General features: G+C 49.8%; 1 protein-coding gene and 1 long non-coding RNA gene across 11 annotated transcripts in view; both read left to right on the top strand.

Moving 5' to 3' along the window:
* LOC148005993 (uncharacterized) overlaps positions 1–18254 on the top strand; it is a 1435680-nt gene that overhangs the window by 216808 nt on the left and 1200618 nt on the right. The gene's annotated exons all lie outside the window — the stretch shown is intronic.
* Positions 1–18254, top strand: part of Rnf220 (ring finger protein 220) — a 222030-nt gene that overhangs the window by 182484 nt on the left and 21292 nt on the right. For all 10 annotated transcript variants that reach the window (XR_015620000.1, XR_015619999.1, XR_015619998.1 and 7 more), the window contains 3 exon segments: positions 2861–2993; positions 11158–11203; positions 14568–14669. Coding sequence is in view for 7 of the 10 variants with exons in the window: in NM_001438304.1 (NP_001425233.1) it covers positions 2861–2993; positions 11158–11203; positions 14568–14669 (281 nt within the window). In the remaining 3 variants the exon portion in view is untranslated.

Below are 18254 nucleotides of genomic sequence, written 5' to 3'. Positions count from 1 at the left end.
ATACATTTTTTCCAGAACTCGTTGTGTATCTAAAATAAAATTTCACTGGGCATTCTCCATTTAATCTGGTAACCCTAGTCCCCTATTTACCTTGATCATCACTGACTTGGTCTTCATGTCTGAAAGCTGACTGGGAGCTGATTGTGACCTCCCCTGGGCACCAGAGGTGGTTCTGTCTCTCGTATTCATGTAAAAGCTGTTTTCCTACAGCCATGGCCTCCAGTAGCTGTCAGAGCTCAGAATATTTCTGAATGGGCAGAGGTTTTCAGCATCCTGTAAGCACACCGGGGAACACACACGTTTCTCACTGGCTGTGAGAAAAGAGGGAACTCATGAAGGCAAAGAAGGATGAACAAGGGCAACCTCGTCCTGGTCACCATTAGTGCCAGGCTGGAAACAGTTCCAGCTTCCCACCAGCCCTCCCTGAGCATTCGTATTGGAGAAATGTTGGTTGGTTGTTTCTTTTCTTTTTCTTCTTTTTTTAAAAAAGATGTATTTATTTATTATATGTAAGTACACTGTCGCTCTCTTCAGACACACCAGAAGAGGGCATCAGATCCCATTACAGATGGTTGTGAGCCACCATGTGGTTGCTGGGATATGAACTCAGGACCTCTGGAAGAGCAGTCAGTTAACTCAACCACTGAACCATCTCTCCAGCCCTTCTTTTCTTTTCTTCCTCTTCTTTCTTTCTTTCTTTCATTTTTTTCTCTCTTTTTCATTTTGAAACAGGGTTTCGCTCTGTAGCCCAGGCTGGCCCGGAACTTCTTATGTAGTGCAGGTTGGCCTTAGCCTCTCAGCAGTCCTCCTGCCTTAACCTCTTCTGTGCTGGGATTATAGCCATGACCTGTAATCATGCTCAGCTTAAAGGACATTCTAGAAAGAGAAAACTCAGAATCAGAATAAGATTGGCAAGAGACTGGTGAAGTTACGCAGGAGAAGTAGTGAGACCTGCTAGGACTGGAGAGGTGGCTCAGCAGGGTAAAGTTCAATTCCCCACGTAGGAACACACAATCATCTATAATTCCAGTCCCAGAGGATCTGATGCCCTCTTCTGGCCCCTAAGGGAACTGCACAGACAGAGTGCAGGCATACATTGAAGCCAATACTGATACACACCAAAAAAGAGAGAGAGAGAGAGAGAGAGAGAGAGAGAGAGAGAGAGAGAGAGGGAGAGAGACCTCAATAGGGAAAGTGAACTTCAACAGTATAGAAGAAGTCAGGGAGAAACCTCAGTAGGTAAAAGTTCTTGTTGTGTAAGCCTGATGACCTGAGTTCAGGCCCCGGAACTCATGTAAAAAGGCAACTGTAGTAGGTCACATCTGTAATCCCCGTACTCCTAGAGCAAGATGGGAGGGAAAGACAGGAGAATCACCTGTAACCTTGGGAGCCAGATACTCTGGAATACGCAGCTTGGCAGTAGAAACAAGAAGAGATGCACCTGGGGACTGGAGAGGTGGCTCAGAGTCTGAGAACATCTGCTGATCTTGCAAAGGACCCAGGTTCGATTCCCAGCACCCACATAGAAGCTTACCAACCCTCTCTAACTCCAGTCCAAGGGATCCAATGCTCTTCCTGTCTTTTGTGGCCACTAGGCATGCATGTGGTGCACATACACACATGTGAATTAAATAAAATATAATAAAATAAAGGTAAAAATTACAAAAAAAAGAAGAAAGGCCTTGCCTCAAAAAGTGGAATTCCTAAAGTTGTCCTCCAGCTTCCACAGGTGCATTCAGGTGCCCACATGCCCACAGTCACAGTCATACATAAATACACACGAAATACACACGTACATATATAAGTGCTTTTTATTATTTTATTTTATTTTATTTTATTTTATTTTATTTTATTTTATTTTATTTGAGAGAGATTCTCTGTGTAGCCCTGACTATCTTGAAACTCACTTTGTAGACCAGACTGGCCTTGAACTCAGAGACCCGACTGCCTCTGCCTCCCAAGTGTGTGTCACCACACCCGGCTCATAAATATTTAAAAACTGAATAGATATAATAGCATCAGAATGGACAAGACTTGATAGTTACATGAATATGGTCAGGGAGGTAGGCAAGGAAGGGAGCGCACAGTAAGGCTAAGGCCACTGGAACGGCTGAGTAGGTGAGTGAAGCTGTCCTACCAGAGACGGGCACAAGTGGAGGAGTAACAGGTTTGTAAGGAGTGAGAAGGTAGAGGAGGTCAAATTTGAGTCGTTGGGTTTTAAATTCTTAGAAGACATTCAGGTGTTGGTGTCCATTAGACATTGGTTAATAAGGGCACAGAGGGATGCCGGGTAGAGGTCCAAAAAAGACAGTCAACATGAGGAGATAGAAGTGGGAACCATGGGATGAACAAGCTCCTCCAGCACACAGAAGGAAGAGAGCAGAAGCTGAAAACAGAGTTGGATTCCATGCGGAACCTTCATTGTCTTATACTGGTTCTGGGTCAGAAAGGAAAAAAAAAAAAAAGAGGGAATGTTTGTTGAATGACTGTAGGAATGAACTCTCCTTTCCTGCCTCTTTCTCCAAACCTGGAGACTATGAAAGCAATGAGAAAAGGGAGAGAGAGACAGGGGACACTCAGCATTCTGGGTGATGGAATGATTAAACATGTGCAAGACGGGATGATCAAGGCTTGATGGCACAGAGCATTGATTGTATCCCAATAGATTTCCTAGAGGGGCAGCCAGCGAGGAGGCATCGTTTACGGCTGTGGCCTCTGCAGCTGCCAATGAATACCTCACCCCTTTTCTAAGTCCAGATTCCCTAGAAGGCAGCAGTAGGCTTGGGCTGAAGCCTGGGATACTGGATTCCCTTCTACAGACTTGCTCTGCTCACAATGTCTGTTCTCCTTCCCCGGCCAGGTAAGAAGAAAGCAGTAGCGTTGTTTGACAGCCAAGCCCCGATCTGCCCCATCTGCCAAGTCCTGCTGAGGCCCAGCGAGTTGCAGGAACATATGGAGCAAGAACTGGAGCAGCTGGCCCAACTGCCTGCCAGGTAAGCCGCCTCCAGGGAGTCTGCCTGCTGGGGGATTCCACTGAGTGTGTCAGCTACTGGGTCTCCCGGGAGACTCTGGGGGAGAGACCCTGTTGCAGCTCTGTGTTTTTCAGTGATGTTTCTCACTTTATTTGGGGGGGACTTTGTGGGTGGAGGAAATGAATCCTCAGGCTCCAGCCTCAGAAGCTGGAAAGGAGGGAGCTGACCCACTACAAGCCCAGAACCTTGACCTTGGGCTGGGACAGAAGCAGGTACAGGGTCTGGCAGCTCTGTCAGAGGTCCAGCCCAGCCCTGCTCTTCAGAGGGAGAGAGTGACACCTCAAGGACTGAGAGCTAACAATCTTGGGGATGCTGTCAAGTGCATTCCTACCCTAGCTCATCCCAGCCCTCCTCTGTCCTAGCCTGTGGTGGTTGGGTCGAGGCTGAAGCCTCTCAAGGTCCTCAGGGAGGCGCCAGATTATCCAGAGGGCAGAGGAGAGAGGTAGTAATTGCCTTGAATCTGAGCAGTCTGAAGCCAGCTGTTCCATTTCCTTCCCACAATCTTTGGGGTCAGGAATTCTGGCGGGGCACACAGGGCCCAGCTGTGCCTATTCCAGATGTTGGCTGCTCAGCTGGGAGCTGGGACCATCTAGAGGTTCTTCACTCACGAGTCTGGTGATAGCTGCTGGCTCTCAGCTAGAACTGCAAATGGGACCGAGTCTAAAGCATTTGCATGTGGTTTCTCTACGCGGCCTGGGCCTCTTCATCACTCGGGAGCCTTGGGGTACTTTGACTTCCTACATGGCAGCTTAGGTCTCCAAAGCAAAATGTTCTAGTCAACAAGCCGGAACACTGAGGAGAAGGGTGACACTAAAGATCAAGCTCTTTCTCTACCACTGAGATCCAGCCTGGCCTGCATTACCTTTTCCAACTGAGCTTTAAAAGTCACTTAATGTCACTTGCAGTACTCTATTGATCAAGGCATTGTGAACCCACTCGGATTCAAGGCGAGAGGACATATATCCCTTGTGATGGGAGGAGTGGCTCGATCACATGCTAAAGGAGCATGTGGGAGAGAGACGGGGATTCAGCCATTCTTAGAAACCCCACGCGCCCCACAGAAAGCAGCCTTCCATTTCTACCTCTTGCTCATTTCAAGTCATTAGACCTGACCCGCTGCAAGGCACAGTGGTCCCAAAATGTCCTCTGTCCTGGAAAACTCTGTGTAAGAAAGGATTGAGGGAGGGTGAGGATAGAGGCTTCTACACCAGAACTATGCAAGGCACCAAACCCAAGAAAGCAAAGGATGCTTCCTAAGGGAGGGATTTTGAAGGAAGTACTAGTCACCTACTGGCAAATTACCACAAAACTTAATGGCTCAAAACATTTATTAGGATCAGTGAGAAGGCTCAGCAGGTAAAGGCTTTTGCCACACAAGCTATAGGACCTGAGTTCTAACCCCAGTACCCAGATAAAGGTGGAAGGAGGGGTTGCCCTCTCACCTACACACAATGAAAAAAAAACAAAAAAACAAAAACAAAAACCAACTGTCTATTTCTGTGGGTCATCAGTTCCAGAACAACAGAGCTGTGTTATCTTGGGTAGCTCTGTCTACTAGCTCTGCTTCTCTCCTGAGGCTAGAGAGAAAAATGTCACCAAAGGCTACAGTCATCTGATGTCTGACTGGACTGCAGGATGTTTCCAGACTGCAGGATGTTTCCAAGATCACTTCTTCCAGGAATCCTCAGCTTCTCAGCACTTCTCTGAAGGCTGCTTTGATCTCCCTCCAACAAGTCAATTGACTGCCCACAAACGTGTGATCCGATCCGAGAAAGAGGCCAGGGGAAGCCACAGCACCTTCCCTACACACCAGCTCACCACTCTAAACTATTCTAGGCCCAGGTCAATGCTGGGAGTGACAGTGCATACCTGTAATTCCAGAGACTGAGCCAGGAATACCTGGAATTAGAGGGCGCCTGAGCTTTGAGACCATATCTTTAGCTAAGAAGAAAGGAAGGCAGAGAGGGAAAGAGACAGGAAGGGCCGGATAGAGAGAGGGGCAGAGGAGGAAGCAAGCAAGCAAGAAAATGACCCAGCATAGTTCACACTCCTATATTTTTGGTTGTGAGCCTAGCCTTCATTGGCTGACTCGTCTCTCCAGTCTAGCCCAGCCCATACTCAAGGGAGATCGTGCTCTAAAAGCTCTCCTTAAAGACAAAAGTATCAGAAGAACCCATAGGCACACTTTAAAGGCCCCACAGAAGCTATACTGCGGTAATAATAAGAAACCTCGAGGAAATCTACTGTCTGACAAGAGCTTTATTTATTCTTCACATAGCTATATGATAGCCATGCATTGATTAATGATGGGTATACATTCTGAGAAATGCATCCTTAGACATTTTTTTGGTCATGTGAACACCATAGAGTGCACTTAAACTACACTGTCACTAGGCAATGTAACCTCACGGGACAACTCTGGTATGTAGCCAGCCGGTTGCTAATTGTGGTGTGTGCCTATAGATACAACTCCCATTTTACAGATGAGGAATCCGAGGCACAGACACATTAAGTGGCCTCTCTAAGGTTGCCTGCTTGGCAATAAACGTTAAGATTTTTCTCGAGCAGTCTTGACACCGGTCCTCTGCTCCTCCGCCTCCCCTCCCCCATCACTCACACTCTGGGGATTGACCTGTCAGGGGCAGAAAGTGAAAGAAACATCCTGCAGGCTGTACCAGGATTTCTGGGTAATTTGCTTCCAATGAAGAGGACTTCAACCACGAACCGAAAACGCAGAGAGGGACCTGAAGAGCGCATTTGCGCAGTGTGTCTGTGCCCCCTGGAAAATCGCTCTTTTTGCTTCCTGGGCGAGGACCCCCTCCCCAGCTCGCACCGCCCAGGCCATCTCCCATTCCTTTTCCTCTCTACCGCTGCTCGTGACCCTGCATAAATCCCTCATCATCCACGTTTCTCAGAGCACCCACACCTCGCGGCTGTCGGCTCGCGTCCCGGCCTATTCCTGCACCCACTAATGCCCACGCCGCCCTCAGCACGTGCACGCCCTGCGCCCCTGGCACGCCTTCCTCCCCACCGGGTGTCTGACAGCCGGACAGCGGGATCTGCACAGCAAGTGAAATTCCCGTCGGATCGATAAAGCCGAAGCGCTGGCGGCGACGGGTCGATGGTTTTATCTGTCTCGGCCCCGCCGCGCCCGGCGCGCTGACAGTCGGACCGGCCGGCAAAGGCGTTCAAGGGCAGCCGCACCCGCCGCCCCCTCCTCACGCGCGCCCCCTCCCTGCGGCCGCTGCGTCCACCGGACTGCGGACTGGACCAGCCCCGCCGCCGCCCCTGTGATTTATCTGGATTTTTAATTGGAAAAAATTTGCGAATTAATTGATTTCAGGAACTTGCCAATTAACATTGTAATTGGGTGCGTGATAAATTCCCAAGGAGCGTGTCAGCTCCCTCCGGGCTGACGGGCAGCGTGAGCGAGGGTCCCCAGCCTGGTTGCCCTTGCCCCGCCCTGTGCTGGCTCTGGGACGAGCCCAAGGATGGGCAAAGGAGGTTGGGGAAAGACAGAAGCACCTGAGCTCCTGAGATTCATCCACCCCACCCACCCCACCACCGGACCACCCCACCATCAGTATCCTGAATAGATGGACGGATAAGGAAACTCAGTCCCACATGAGGCGGGAGCCCAAAAGTGAGCCTCCCGTTTCGGGATGGATTCGGAATTCGTGACCTGTGGCCAAGTCCTCCTCCCTCTCAGCTCCCCAGCCCTCTGGGTCATCCATGCCGAATTCCTGTCTGGGCTTGGCTCCTCTCCTTTGTTTCCTATGCTGGCTCCTCCCCTCTTCTCTCAACCTCGCCCCCACACCCCATATTACCTTTTCCCTATCTTGTCGCCTCCTCAGCCTAGCCCACCCTCAGCCTGTGGGTGCCGCTGCCTGGCTAGCTTCCCAGGTGGTTCTACTTCTGGAACTTTCTAGACGGAGCTCTTCCGCCTTCTACCTCCAACTGCCCAACACCCTGCGTCAGGTCCTCTGTATGTTCTCTCTACACACCTGTGGGCACACACAAGCAGCAAGGACCTAAGCAAAGGAGGCTGGTTTTCACTAGCACAGGCTTGACACACGTGCATGCAATGCACAAACTCTCCATTCCCACACAGCTCCATTCTTTCTCTCTCTCTCCCTCTCTCTCTCTCTCTCTCTCTCTCTCTCTCTCTCTCTCTCTCTCTCTCTCTCTCTCTCTCTGAAAGAACCCACCTTTCCAGAGAGGAACACTCTGGTACCATGAGCAACCAAGTCGCCACAGGAAAAGCTCACCAGTTTCCTGTTCCAAGTTACTCCCACACCCCTCCTTCACCTCACCTGATTCTCTTTCCCCATCCAGAACCTTAACAAGGGCTCCCTTGGACCCAAGGACTTGGCTACGCAGAACAAAGCACAACACTGGGCCAAACACAAAGTCAGAAGGGTCTCACCCCCATCAAGAGGATAGCCCACGTGTCAGTGAAACATTGTGCCATTGTGAAGAGTGGGCTGTGAGCAGAAATGGAGGCAAACCAAGGGTCTAGGGAACCACTGATGGGGCTGCTCTAGGACAACCGCTGAAAGTGGGGGATGCAGAAGAGTGGATTAAGAGGAAGGAGAAGCCAAAGGACTTACCTAGGGTACCTTCTAGGAGAAAGCGTTTTGATTTGGATGGTTGTGGATGTGTTAGAGAGGTAATGTCCACAGTCAGAGAGAAGAAGCAACAGGTAGGGCTCTGGGTGAGCTGAGGCCAAGATACTTCTGGGATGGCTTCAGGCTACGGGCTAGCTGTATGTGTATAGAGAGATAGATAGGACATAAATGGGGGCTCAAGGTGGCAGGGCTCTGAGACCTCTCTGTGGCCCCTAGACAGGAGTTTCCACCCACTGAGAAGAACAGCCCTGGGCATGGAACATTCACAGGCTTACCTGGTGGGACCTGAGCTCAGAGATCTCCTCTATGAAGCTGGCCTCTGGGCTGGGAGACAGCCTCCTCTGGGAAGAGCTTTAAAAGAACTGGAAAAAAAAAATCTAAAGGGAGAGTAGGTAGCTCCTAAGGAGAGGCGGGGTGTAGAGATGGCAGTGCCCCCACCCCTACTTAAGCCTTATTTAAGGCCGGCCTCGGTGTTTGGTTGGGTAATGAACTAGATAAACAATTCCCCAAATAGATTAAAACGAAGTGTAACTTACAAAGGCGGCCGGTGATGATGGTTTATTCCCGGGCAGTGCACCATTTCTTTATTTCCAAGGATAATTCAGTGTAAATCACCTTAATTAAAAGTGTCAGCCCAGCCCATGAATATTGTACTTAGGAACGCGTTTCCTGGGTCCCAGTTATAATTTAAAACCCATGGATCACTAGGCAGCGAGTGACTGAGCAGGGAAGGAAATGGTTGGGGGCGGGCTGTGGAAACAGAGAGGGGATGGGAAGGCAGCGCTGATGCCTTTGCTGGGCTGCCTACAGCTCAGGACCTAGACCTCTCTCCTCCAGGGCGAGCCGGGCACCAGACTCTCAGGCTCCGGAAAACCAAGTGTTAAAGGTGTTAAAGGGGTTGATAGGAGAGAGGGATGGAGAGGGTACTGCTCAGAGCCAGGGCAGGAGGCTGAGGCTGAGCTAGCCCTGTGCAAGTAAGCAAAGGGGAGAGCTTTGGCTATGGAGGATGGGAAGATGGGCTTGCCAGAGCACAGGCTGGACATCCTGACCCCAAATGACCCCATCCTACTTACTGGCAAAGGAGATGAGTCCAGGATTGGCAAGACCCTGCCCCAAAGCTGCACAGCAAGCAAGAAGAAAAGAAATCCAATGTTCTGCAAAAGAGCCTGAGTCCTACATTACTTTCAAGAGGGAGCATTAAATAAACAAAACCAAACGAACAAAGGACCCTGGAACTCCAAACCCTCTATGGACTGTGTGACCACAGAGGTGTCACTTGGTCTTGTCCGTCAACTTTGTAAAGTTTTGGGTGAAATTACATTCGCAAGGCCTCTGTCTCTGTCGTATGCAGTGGGTATATAATAAATTCTTCATTACTTCAGTTTCTGATCTCACCTAATACAGCCCCAATAGATAATAGCCATGAGCTAGCCCAGGGTCAAATGTGACGACAGGGTGGAGAACAGGCAGCTCACTTTGTAGGCAGAATGTTTGCTCACTGAGTGAATGAAGAAGTTAAGAAATGATAAAAGTTATGAACTCACAAGCCAGTTACTCCTCGAGGGCACCTCAGCGCCCCCCAACCCCCGTATACCCAGTGCCTACATCAGAGCCAGACGTAGACAGACTGCTAACAGACTCACTGGAATTGATGGAACCTTTACTGGCAGCCCTTTCTAGTCTGTGCTGTTTCTGCTGTATGAACAGACCTGTGGCTCTATTCTGATTCTCAGACATGGCCCTTGTGCCGTGGGCACTGGTGGCCTTTGCACACTGCCATGTGTGTGTGATTCCTTAACTGTCTACATCAGGAGGTGTGTATGTGTCTGGGTATGGCAGCCTTTAGAGGAGTCTCTCTATCTCTGCACGTGTTCATGTGGGCTTTTGTACACGACCGATTCCTCGTCCAGTCTGCATGGCTGCTGTGCATTTGCCTTTATGGCCATGTCTCTAGGAGTGACCCTGTGGCCCTGTGCATCTGTATGCGGTTCTGAGTCTCTGGGTGTGACTGCCTGCATCTATGTGCCTGTTGGTAGGACGATAGTCTGTGTCTGTGCCTTGAGACCAGGGCTTCTCAGCCTCCGTGCTATTAACATGTTGGGTCCTATAATTCTCTGTGGGGGGCTGTCTGGGATTGTATAGGTTGTGAAACACCATCCACCCACTAGATGCCACTAGCAATCTCCTTTCCACACCCAGTTTGAACAATCAGAAATCAATCAAAACTATCGCTAGGGGCTTAGAATGTAGCTTACTGGTTGAACATTTGTCTAGCCTATGTTAGGTGCGTATGTATGTATGTATGTATGTATATACATACATATATGTATATGTATGTTCAGACATTGCCAAGTGTCCCCTGGATGTGCACATATCCCTTATCCCACTGGCAGTCACTCTTTTAACCATGTCTGCATTTGCTTTTGCTTGCACATCATGTGTTTCTGTTTGGCCTAATGGGTGCCTGTGCACATATACATGTATTCCTCATGCATATGTTAAGTCCTTATCTGCTCCCCGTGTATTCTGTTTTAAATGTATCTGTGTCGTTTCATGCTTTCTGGCTTTGTGTCTGAATGTGGTCTACATGTGTGCATTGTATGTGTGTCTGTATGGAGAGCCTATGAAAATGAGCTATGTCTGCCTCTGTGCATGCATCAGCAACTCTTCTGCATGCATGTATTTGTGTGCGTGCATGTACGTCCATGGATGCACACGTGCCAGAGCACAGATGCAGCGGTTAGAGTGGAGGCAGCGGGCAGGACCGGGCAGGAACAGGGATATTAATGTTTCTGAAGTGGATCTGATTTGATACGTCTTGTTCCATTGTCAGCATCTGTTTAGTGGGATTTGTAATACTCGGTGGCTCTGGGTCACTCATGCTTAGCGTGGGATGTGGCCTTGCATACCAATTTTGTTATTAAACACAGTCCTTGCCTCCCCCACAACCCATCCATCACCTTCCACCCCAGCCCCCGCCTGCTCCGAACTGCCCACCATATTTCAGGGCCCAGCTCCCTCCTGCCTGCCACCCGATGCCGGAGGGCCCGGGGCTGACAAATTGAATCAGGGGGAGATCATTCCTAACCTAACACAGTTTGCAGCGTGTTGGAGGAAGAATTGAGTCATGTCAGCCCCATCACCCCGATCCCGTAGGAACTAAGAGTAGGCTAAGAACAGAGTGCTGAGGAGGGAGCCCCAGGACAGAGAGAATCTTCAGGGCTGATTCTAGCTAGGTAAAGCCCCTTTCTTCCCATGCTCTGCCTGGCTGGCACCTGTGTCCCCTCCCAGGGGCCAGCGTGGTCCTTGGCACCTGGTGGAAGCTGAGCTAGGTCTAGGTCACTGGGTTAAGTCTACTGAGCAGAACTAGACTGAGCTGGCTGACTACACTGTGCTTGCAAATGTCTTCTCTTGGGCTTAGCTTGCTAATCTACCCTCATTCATGAGACCTGGGCACCAGGTGGAATAGTCACCCTGTTCTCTTTCTTTCTTGGCAGCAAAAATTCCCTTCTGAAGGATGCCATGGCTCCGGGCACCCCCAAGGTAGGTGGCCAATTATTTTTTCCCTCTTGCCCATTCCAACGTAGGCCTACCAAGGTGTGACTCCTCCTGAGAAGAAGATGCTCCCCATGGATCCCACTGCTGCCAGTGTTTGCACATCAGCCTAGTACCTAGGACGGCTTGGTGTGTTGGAGTGCGACTGGGGGTGCAACATCCATCTGTGTAAAAGATTTTCTGACTTTGTCTAGTAGGAGAGGGATGAGAGCCAAAAGTGGCTCAGGGTGTGGGCAACACGGACACTCAGGCTGGGGAGACTCAAAGGAGGAAGGAGGGCTGTAAACAGTGAAAGAGAGTGTGGAGCTCTATACAGACAGAAGGCAAGAAGCCAGTGCGCTCGCGAGCTCGCTCGCGCGCTCTCTCTCTCTCTCTCTCTTTCTGTGTGTGTGTGCGTGCGTGCGTGTGTGCATGTGTGTGTGTGTGTGTGTGTGTGTGCGCGCGCTCGCGCGCGCGCGCGCGCACAGACATGTGCACTTTATAAAGAACCAGAGAAGATGTTGGTCCATCCATGAAGGAAGCTCGAGCAGATCATATGGAGAAAGAGGAAGAGGAAGTAGCTCCTCTTTGCCCGTTGACATGACTTCCCACAAGGAGCAGGAGGGAGAGGAAGAGGTGCTCACTGGATTCCTGGCCTCCTCCCTCTGCATAAGGCTGCCCCCTTTCTCCGAAGTCCTCACACTACTCCCTGGTGTGTGTCATGGTGACTGAGAAGCAGGTGTTAAACCCTGGGGAAACAGAATTAGTGAGTGGGTGTGTCGGGGAGATGAGGACAGATGCCAAGAACCCCTCAGGGACCTCTGTACTTTTGATCAAGATAAAGTGAGGGAGTTAGGGGTGTCACAGGAGACCATACATTCCAGTTCTCTGAGGAAAAATGCTTTCAAAATGTCTGGGCCACCAGCAGCCCAGTAGGGAAAGGGGTGTGAAGGGGCCCATATATTTGAAAGCCCTAAAGTGACCTTTGAGAGGGTCATTTTGGGAAAAGACCAGTGACAAGTATCACCTTCATGACTTTGGCCAACCATCCCTTGGGCCTTTAAAGGGAGAGAAGGCAAACTATTGACCTTCTTTCAAAACTTGCAAGTTAAAGCTAACTTCTAAAGGAGGAACAGAGAGCCCAGCCCACCCTGGGTTTTTGCAGCCCTGGAAGAGAGAAGGATGGGGAACCAGGCAACTGTGGATCGGAGGAGGCAGGAAGCCACACAGGCCTCGCTTGGCCCAGACTACCATGTCTAATGGTGAAGTAATGAAGGTCACCACCAAGCTTCTAGGGCAGCCTCTACCTGAGTCTGAATGGTGGGGCTGAGGCCCCAGGAACCAGAAGCGCTTGTGTTCTAAGGACCAACCCTGGCAGGCGCGCTCCTCATGCATACCTGCCTCATACACGTGTCCCAGAGGTCAGAATGTGTATCCAGCAAGTCTTAAGCACGGACACATTCCTACAACCTCTCACACTGCCATACCGATCACAGGATGCAGAAAAAAGGACCACTGCTCACCCGCTTCCAGATACAAGCCCCAAAGCTGAGCAGTCTCTGCCTTCCCCTTGGCCTTGACCTCAGCTTTAGGGAGGAAGCGGGTCACATGAGAGAGGTAGGAAGCAGAGGGTTGAAACTAAGCGAGAGTCTAAGAGGACAGGCAGGGAGGAGGGAGGGAGGGAGGGAGGAGAAGGAGAGGGCGAGGGGCCCTTAGACAAGATTGATGGCCTCGTTGCCATTAAGAAAAAAATTAGCCGGTGGCGGCTATCATATTAAAGGGTGAAGAAGCCGTGAATTATTTTCTTAAAGATCTTATCGCTTACAATGATAATTTTACCTTCCAAAAGGCCACTTTTAATGAGGCGAAGAGCCAGGCAAAAAGTCATGATTTAATGCCAGGATTTTTTTTTTTCAAAACACATTTTACTGCTTTTTGGTCCATGTTTAAAAAGCGCCAGTGACCTTTTTTTATTCCGCTTGCCCCAGGTGTAATGCTGAGGCCTCTCAGGGCTTCTAACCTAGAGAAAGCCAGAGACAGAGAAAAGCTTTGTTACTGTTGGGGCCCCACACACTGTGACACACTGTTCTCTTTTCCCAACATCTTCCTTGGAATTGGGAAAGAACATTGCCTGATGTCTTTCTGGCTAGGCTTGCCACCCCCCAGGCCTCCCATGAGGCTTGTGTCAGTGAAGAAGTCCCATTTGGAGCCAATCCCACCCCAGGCCCTCTGCAACCGCTTCTCTCCTCCAGCTCCTGGGCTGTAGATGCCTCAGGACCTCCAGGCTCATCCGCAGCTGGGGAACCAGACCCCCTCACTTCCTAAGGTCCTTGCCGAGGATGGACAACATGGCCACCACATTCGGGTCACATCCTAAGGTCCAGTCAGAGATGAAGGATAAATGACCGCTCCATCCTCCCCAAATTGCTTTCTTTGGGCTGTCACTGGCGATTTGGCATGGTTCTCAGGCTGGGGAGGACTCCTAGAGAATTGAGTGCTTCCGACTTAGAGCCCTACAGGCTGAAGAAGGGAGGGGGGATGGATTGTTTTTAGGCCTCTGAGCCCCCTCCCCCCTGTTTGCAGCTGAACAGGCCTTGGCAAGAGCTGGCTCTTGGGCTGCACATGCCGTGTGGTGTTTAGAAGCGTGGTGCTCACACACAATTTAAAGTAGACAGTTTATTAATCTAAACCGCAGGCGTATGTAGAAGAGGCCATCTGGGATTGACGGAGGGGGATTAGTTTTGCTGGAGGTTTTTGCTGGGGTCATCACCACAGCGCAGGCCTAAATGGACCCAGCATACCTCCCCGGCTTTACGCTGGAAACTCATACATACTATTTAATTTACTGTCTCCATAGTGGGGCTGCCATCGGCCTATATTAGGGGCAGGCAAGGTGGCAGGTATGTGGCTTTACCCCCAGTACTTCACGTGGGTCCCAGAGTATACGCTCTTGAAGGAAGAACAAAGCACATCCAGTTCAATCTCCTGAGAGTGGGTTAGCAGCCCCTCCTTACAGAGGGAGAGCTCAGCAGGAGCGAGGGTCTAGCCAGGTGCTGTGGTGTACGTCTGTAAACTCAGCATGTGAGAGGCTGTGATAGGAGGATCTCTGGGGGTTCCAGGCCAGGCTGGGCTAAGGGTGAGACACTGTCACAAACGAAATAAACGACCAAGGGTCTATACATAGACCTAAGTCCACCCATCCTCTCTCACAACCGGACTTCTGTGCTTGACCATGTCACTCCAGGATTTTAGAGTAGTCCTCTGCCCCCCTGCCTCCTTCTGTCTGGCTTCTAAAACTGCCTGGGGACTGAGAGCTCCTGGGTACAGAATGCAGCTCTCACCTGGTCTGGGGCCATGTGTTTTCTTCTTCCAGTCCCTCCTGTTGTCTGCTTCCATCAAGAGGGAAGGAGACTCTCCAACCGCTTCCCCACACTCCTCTGCCACCGAGGACCTGCACCACTCAGACAGATACCAGGTGAGGAGGGTGTGGCCGGAGGCTGAAGTAACCTCATCCGGGTGGGAGATTCACACCTGTTGGTGATGCTAACTCCTGAAGATGCTGGAGCTGTGTTTGATGCCTTCTGTGTCCAGTGCCCCTCAACTAACAGTCGTCAGGGAATGGGCCTTATTAAGCAGATGGATTTTAGGGTGAGGTGCCAGGTTCTTTGGTGTTCTGCTGGGTCTGAGCACCTCTGAAGCATCCTGTTTATTGCAGAGTAGCTCATGGGATTCTTGTCTTACGAGGGCCTGGAAAGCATAGGCCAGAATCACTGAAGATTTCTGTCCTCAAAAGCCAGATTCCTGGAGCCAAAATAAGCACTCATTCCTGCCAATCCTTGAGATCAGGCCCAGGGAGAGAAGCAGACAGATATTGCCTTTGGGGATCGTAGTCAAGTAGGAAGGAAATAAACCTGCTGTCTTAAAAGATCAGAGCAGGAAGGGAACCAGAGTAACTGTACATGGCGTTTCTCTGAGTAGAAAGGTGAGGGACCTTCCGCCAGGAGCCTTGGTCTGGGAAAGAGAACCCTGCTTTCGAGAACCCGCTCAGGTGACAGAGAACAAGAGCCTGCTCCTGGGACCATTTGCTTAAGTGGCATTGGGGTTTCCCAGGTAGCCCCTGTCTGAGAGGCAAAAGAACCCTGACCTCACGTGGAAGGGCAGAACAGTAGGGACCGATAACCTGGGTGGACAGCCAGGATCCCTGTTGACATCCAGGCTGGAACTAAGGAAAGGTGTCTTCTCAGACTTCCCTCCCAGAGGACAGCCTGGCACTGGGATGCCAGGCTTCCAGAGTGGAGTGCCAATCACAGCTGGAGGCTGGAAATGTGACTCACTGGTAGAGCACTTAGCAAAGATCTATCTATCCAGCACCATTCAGAAAAAGAAAACAAAATTTTCTAGGTCTCAGAGTAAGCTAGACCCCATCCTCCACTGGCATCTCCTTCTGTATGGAGTGAAAAGGCACAGCCCAAGGGACTGGAGAGATGGCTCAGTGGTTAAGAGCACCAGCTACATTTCCAGAGGACCCTGGGCTTCCAACCATCTAGAATCCCAGTCTTAAGGGATTCAACATCCTCCTCTGGCCTCTGTGGGCTCCACACACATGTGGGGCACATGCATACATATATTCATACACACCACATGTATATAAAACACCAATACACATAAAAAGGAATAATAATGAAAGATATGTAAACAATAAGATGCAAATCCCAGAGTGCCAGGGCTGGGGAGAAATCCATGCATTTGTGGACACTGGTTTGTTTTTAAATTGTGCAAGGTGTGTACGTGTGTGTGCATGTACCCAGGGAGGACATCGAACCTCCTGCAGGTGGAGTTACAAGGGGTTGTGAGAAGACAGACATGAGTGCTAGGAACAATCTTGGGTCCTCTGGAAGTAGTATTCTTTGCTGAGCCATCTCTCCAGTCCTATGAACCCTGTTTTGAGGGAGACACCCAGTCAGCCCCTGGAACACTGCACTGATCAGACAGCCAGGTTGGAGGTGGAAACATGACTGACTCTAGGGACTTGTAAGGTGACAAAACCCTGTCCCACAGAGCTCCCTTCCAAAGGAGAGGCAAGGAGAGCCCTGCCCTCAGAGACCTGTTCCCCCCCCCCCCCCCCCCCGCCGCCCTGTGCTCTCAGCAGCCTGAACACCTGATGGGGAAGGGCCACGAAGCAGAAACTGGCTCAACTTCCTGAGGCCATTCCTATCCTCAAAGTTGTGTTTCTTCTGTTCTCTGTGGAACATGAGGAAAGCCCACACTTCCTCTCTGGTATTTATTTGCAGCGTAGTATCCTCCAGAGCATATTCGGGTACCCCTCGGAATTCCCCTTTCTAGACCCTAAACAGCCTTGCTGACTCAGAGACAGGTTCTCTTCTCACCATGATGCCCAGTCCGTCCCCAAACTCACGGTGGTCCTCCTGCCTCTGCCTCCCAAGTGTTAGTTTCATAGCTAAGTGGTACGATATACAAACATTTCAGAGTAGTTTTGGTTTTTTGGGGCATGGGGAAGGTTGGTACAGAGTCTCATCCGATAACTCAAGCTGGCTTCACACTCCATGCAGCCCTTTTGCCTCCGCCTCCTGAACTCAAGGGTTTCCCAGTGCCTTCTTGGCTGACAAACCAGATTAAGCAGTTCATAAGCTGAAGTCCAAGCCTCTTTCATGGCGCCAAGGCACTCTTTATTTGGGTCTGATGTGTAATCCCAGCTTCCACTTGTGGACTCCCTCCCACAATGCCTTGGTCTTGTCCTACTGAAGTAAAGCTACCCATACTCTGAGCACGCCCTCTTCTCTGTCTCTTTACACAGGCCACTTTGGACAGGAATCATTTGCCCCACTAACTTCTATTTGTCCATCAATATCCTACTGAGACAGTGTCTCCTCCGAGAAGTCTTCCCAGATCACCTAGCTCCTCTCACCCTTTGTGCCCCATGTTTCAGCACAGTTACCCTTTACTGTGATCACCTGCTCAGATATGTGTCCATTACATACTAATATACAATATTCTGCCCCAAAATTTATTGACTTAGCACAAATTAATATTTCCCTTTTTTCTCTCTCAAAAAATTTTAAATTATTATATATAGTATTTGGTTTCATGGTGACATTTCGCATGAAATGTGCTTTGTTGGTTTTCCTCCTGTCTTCTCCACAGTCCTCCTGACATGACCTTTCACCCCATGCCCCATAGCCTCCTTTCTGTAACTCCAGTTCCAGGGCTTCTGACTCCCTGTTCTGACCTCTGAGGACACCAGGTATTCACATGGTGCACATACACATACGAAGGCAAAACCACTCATATACATGAAGATAAACAAATCTAAAATAGTTTTAAAGAATGGAAAATTAAAGTGTACCATATACACATATAATGCCTTCCAGACCCACCCATTTGCCTGCAAATGTCATTATTTCATTTTTCTTTACAAACTGCATAAAATTCCATTGTTCAGGGCTGGAGACATGACTGACTGAGTAGAGAGTTCACCGTGTAAACTCGAGGACCGAGTTTAGATTCTCAGCACCATCACAGAAAGCCAGACAGCACGGACTGGTACCTATAGCTCCAGGGCTTGGGGGGCAGAAGCAGGAGGATCCCGAGGTCTTCCTTACCTGCCAGCTACCAGAGATAAACTTCCAGGTTCATGAGAGACCAAAAATAAAGTGGAGATCTAGAAGAAAGACTCAGAGGTTGGGGATTTAGCTCAGTGGTAGAGCATTTACCTAGCAAGTGCAAGGCCCTGGGTTCGGTCCCCAGCTCCAAAAAAAAAAAAAAAAAAAAAAAGAGAAAAAAAAAAAAGAAAAGAAGAAAGACTCAACATTGATCTTTGGCCTACACACACACACACTTCAATAGTGTATATAGAGTACATTTAAATTTTTCCATTCTTTAAAGTTTTTTAAGCTTTATTTATTTCATGTATGTGAGTACCCTATCACTGTCATTCTCTTCAGACACACCAGAAGAGGGCATCAGATCCCATTACAGATGATTGTGAGCCACCATGTGGTTGCTGGGAATTGAACTCAGGACCTCCAGAAGGGCAGTCAGT

Source organism: Rattus norvegicus, chromosome 5 (genome assembly GCF_021556685.1).
Source record: "Rattus norvegicus strain SHRSP/BbbUtx chromosome 5, alternate assembly SHRSP_T2T, whole genome shotgun sequence".
In the NCBI taxonomy this organism is placed as follows: Eukaryota; Metazoa; Chordata; class Mammalia; order Rodentia; family Muridae; genus Rattus; species Rattus norvegicus.
The sequence above is the reverse complement of the archived record's forward strand: the minus strand, read 5'-3'. Positions and strand labels throughout refer to the sequence as shown.